The sequence below is a fragment of the Dioscorea cayenensis genome, chromosome 17 (assembly GCF_009730915.1).
Source record: "Dioscorea cayenensis subsp. rotundata cultivar TDr96_F1 chromosome 17, TDr96_F1_v2_PseudoChromosome.rev07_lg8_w22 25.fasta, whole genome shotgun sequence".
NCBI lineage: Eukaryota > Viridiplantae > Streptophyta > Magnoliopsida > Dioscoreales > Dioscoreaceae > Dioscorea > Dioscorea cayenensis.
The window spans coordinates 17,248,048-17,252,420 of NC_052487.1; the positions used below are offsets into that span (position 1 = coordinate 17,248,048).

At 37.8% G+C, this 4,373-nt stretch overlaps 1 protein-coding gene across 1 annotated transcript; it reads right to left on the reverse strand.

The window, feature by feature from the left end:
• Positions 1-215: 215 nt before the first annotated feature.
• LOC120280803 (alcohol dehydrogenase 3) lies at positions 216-3,175 on the reverse strand. The gene is made up of 10 exons (XM_039287747.1): positions 3,085-3,175; positions 2,514-2,650; positions 2,379-2,425; positions 1,582-1,907; positions 1,435-1,517; positions 1,280-1,355; positions 1,138-1,199; positions 968-1,063; positions 713-874; positions 216-611 (listed from the first exon to the last, which is right to left on the reverse strand). Exons 1-10 carry the CDS (start codon positions 3,119-3,121, stop codon positions 495-497), a joined length of 1,143 nt encoding a protein of 380 aa, XP_039143681.1. The 5' UTR covers positions 3,122-3,175; the 3' UTR covers positions 216-494.
• Between the last annotated feature and the right edge of the window lie 1,198 nt (positions 3,176-4,373).

Genomic DNA, 4,373 nt, shown 5'->3' on the forward strand with positions numbered 1-4,373 from the left:
GGTAAACCTATAGGTTGGATTTGAAGGAATTCTTCAAAGCAAAATGTTAGCCAATAATCTGTGCTTCTATATGTGATTTTTCATTTACTTTGTTTGTTATTCCAAGAATTTGGTGGAAAGGGAGTATTATGGACCACAAAATCATTGCACTACTCTGTTATTACTCAAAGTTGTGAATGATTTGGACAGCGATTAAGGAAGAATAAAGATTGTTGACAAATAATAGCTGGTCTGCCTTTGTTATGCCCATATGCAACATAGAGGCTTGCTATGGCCTAATATATTTCCACACATAATTTTGAACTAGATGCAAACAAGTTCACAAATTTTTTTCAACTGAAATACAAGAACAGTACTTTCTATGAACAATAAGAAAGGCCTGAAGCTGGGAGGCCAGGCTTATTTAGTTTGCAACAAACTTGCAGGAAACTAAAGATGTGTTTTTCAGGGTTTTTTTTTCTTTGGACAAAGAAAGAAGAAGAAGAAGAAGAGGTTTACTCTTGCATGCGAATGATACAGCGAAGACTGTCACCCTTGAGCATGTACTCGAATGCCTTGTTTATCTCTGAGAATGGAATTTCATGAGTGATGAACTTCTCCAGCTCTAGCTCCTGCATTATAATAAAACATCCATGAAAAATGATTGTCCAACTTTGATCTCAAATATGTGTGTGTGTTTTATATATATATATATATATATATATTTGCTCACCTTGCTCATATATTTCTCAACAACAGCAGGGATGTCAGAGCGAGGCTTGTAGTTGCCGAAGAAGGTTCCCTTGAGTGTTCTTTCATTGAGAACATTCATAGGGTGCGTCTTAAACACAGCATCTTTGTGAGGAACTCCGACAAGAACAGCGACACCCCAACCCTGAGAAATATCAACAAAATCAAGTTTCGTTAAGAATTTACATACTTTGAGATGAATACAAAAAGAAGAGAGAAGAGGAATGCTGATAAATACATCATGAACGCATTCAAAAGCAGATATCATGGCATCAATGTTGCCGGTGCATTCGATGCTCCGATCAACTCCACCGTCAGTCATTTCAGCAAGCACCTGCATATAATTATTTACATTCAAAAGCCAAGAAGAAAATCCAGTTTGTGGTTTGGAATAGTAATGAAACGGACCTCTTGAACCGGCTTCTGATAGTCCTTTGGATTCACGAACTCGTTGACACCAAACTTTTTGGCTGGTTTACAAATAGGAATAGTTAGAAAAGTTTTCAGTACCAATCAAAGCAATCTAGAATTTCATATAAACAAGAAAAACCTTCAAGAAATCTTCTTGGATTCACATCAACACCAATAATCCTTGAAGCCCCCGCTATTCTGGCCCCTTCCGCAGCCTTAAAATAAACATAAAAATGATAAAAAAAACCACATTATTTCCATTTGGAAGGAACAAAGGAAGAAGAAAAGGCTCACAGCAAGGCCGACAGCTCCCAATCCGAAAATAGCAACTGATGAACCTTTGGCTGGCTTTGCAACATTCAGAGTTGCGCCGAGACCTTCATAATAAAAAAATTATTAGAATGCATTGAAATCACATATTTGGTTTGAATAAGAATTTACCAGTTGAAATGCCGCAGCTGAGAACACAAACTTTATCCAGCGGAGCATTAGGGTTGATCTTAGCAAGACAACCCACGTGAACAACTGTGTACTCACTGAAGGTTGAGGTTCCAACAAAGTGATATATAGGTTTTCCATGGATCGAGAACCTTGATTGCCCATCCCCGATCATCACTCCCCTGTCAGTGTTAATCCTGAGAAGGGTGCACATGTTGCTTTCTTCTGACTTGCAGTGAGCACAATCCTTGCATTCTCCAGTGAACACTGGGAGGACATGATCGCCCGGTGCAAGCTCTGTAACTCCCTCTCCAACACTCTCCACAATTCTACAAAGAACAAAATGAAAACTATAGTGAAACATTACTCTTCACAAATAGATATGAGAATTGATATCAAGAGTTTCTTACTTGAAAGCTTAAGACAAGTGTTAAGTTAAAACCCACAGAAAACTTGTATATCTGTTCTATATTTCTCTCTAGAGTCATAATTCCACACAGATAAAATTTGAACAAACAAAAACGTCCAAATGTGCAGTAAAACTTTGCCCTTCAATCTAATTGGATACATTTTATAAGAGTTACATGCTCTTGGCTTACAAGCTAAGAAAAATCTCTACAGAGTTCTAATTTCACTCAATTAGTGAGGACAACATAGTAATTAGTAAACACATCATTTCAAGACAGCAACCTCCAAATGTGCCACAAAAAGGGGATGATAAAATCTAATCCATGAAAAGAAACTACCAAAATCATTAGAATTAGCCCTAATAAAGATAATTTGATAATAGAAATTCTCACCCTCCTGCTTCATGTCCAAAGATCCGAGGAAACACAGGTTTCTGCCCCTGCAAAATTCCGAAAATAATTGGCAACAGGTGAGAGACCCAGACTTACATATTTAGATAAACAATTACTTAACCAAGTCCGATATACCTTTGCTTCCCAAAAGTAGACATCAGTGTGGCAAAGCGAAGTGAATAGGATCTTAATTCGAACCTCCATTGCCTGAGGAGGAGCCACCTCCACCTCCTCAATCACCAGCGGCTTCCCAGCTTCCCACGCAACAGCAGCTACACCAAAAATTAGTTTTTTAAAAAAAAAAATCATCCTCCATCTAAGACTGCAGTGGTGCATCAACAATTTAATTCAAATAATCAAATTACTAGCTTTTCAATATTAGCTAAAGAAATGTGAACAAAACTCTCAGGGGATAAACCTCCAACTCTCTGATCAGGAAAACAGTTGAACTTGCGACTGTATAGATTTTTCTATTTCTAAAAGCAATACAATGTTACTTGATATACAAATTACTCCTAAACAATGAGAATCTATAAATGCCAAATACATTCCAAAAGTACACCAAACATCACCAAGATCAAATCAAACTGAAATCCCAAACATAATCTCCATGAAAAAGAAAACAAAACAATCAAAATCAAACCACATAACCACAAGTAACAAAATTAAAATCCAAAAAAAAACAACTAAAAGTAAGAAGTTACACCTCTGCATTTGATGACCTTCCCTGCGGTGCTCGCCATCTCTCTCTCTCTCTCTCTCTCTCTCTCTCTCTCTCTCTCTGTCTGGCTTTTACTCTCTTGGAATCAAGCTCTGGTGGTATTTGCTTGGTTTTTCATGGTATTATATAGAAGAGGCGCGGTAGCATATTCTGCCCCTCATTTGTGGTTTTATTTAACAAGTGGAAATAAACAAAGACAAAAGTGAGGAGTAGTTGAAGGACACGTGGCATTTGATGAGTTGGCGAGCGGTGGTGATGCATTTGCTTGACCAAGTTAAAAACAGGGAGCTTGAACCGGAAACCGGCCTTGGGTTTTAACGTGGCACTGGGTTCCATTGTCCAATTCCCTGCCTCTGTTTCTCTCCGTTGACCTTGGACACTGCTGGTTTTTGCTGTTGGTTTTATCAGATATATAAATAATTATGAATAAATACATAAATATGAATTAATTAAACATTGAGTACTTCACTAGAAGGATTTTCAAGCCTTGTCTGATCCATTCGACTAGAGTTAGATGAGTCACAGCAAGTTGGTCGAAGTCCGAATGAGTTCGTTCGACTAGCGAGCTCACTTGGTCTTGTGCAATCTTGAGTAAATTTATGTGGACACTATTAATATTATATATTTTTAATAATTACAGTTATTGTAACTATCTCAAATTTAATTAAAAAAACCAACCAGCCTGTAACCCAGCAATATCCCCGATTCCCTCGGTGGGAGAGACATGAGTTTGATTCTCCCTAACTGAGCTCCTCAGTGTCCAAATGGTGAGGACATTGTGGTAATTTCTCATTTTATAGGGTTCTTCTCAAGTTGTTAACACGCACTTAAGTTGTGTCACTAGAACTTTTGCAAATTGACTTAGGCACTAGGTAGTCAGAACCGGATTGGACCGGCCGGTCCAACCCGGTTGAACAGAACTCGGGCATTAGGGCGAGTGCAGTTCGACCCTATAAAACCGAGGCGGAGGAAAAAAACCCTGGCTGAACCCGGATGAACCGCCGGTTCAACAGTGAACCCGGATGAACCGGACCGGTTCATCTAGTTTCAACAGTGAATTAAAAAAAAAAAACAAGCCAATGGGCCATGGCCCATGGCTGAATCAAGTTGATCATCTAATATGATAAATTGATAATATTATAATAATTAAATGTTGTTAAATGTTGTGTTTTGAATGTGGAATGATTGGAATCAAGACTTGTTTTGTAACTTTTGTTTGATAGGTTGTATTTAAAAATTAATATAGGTTGTGTATTTGATTCAAAAATTAATAT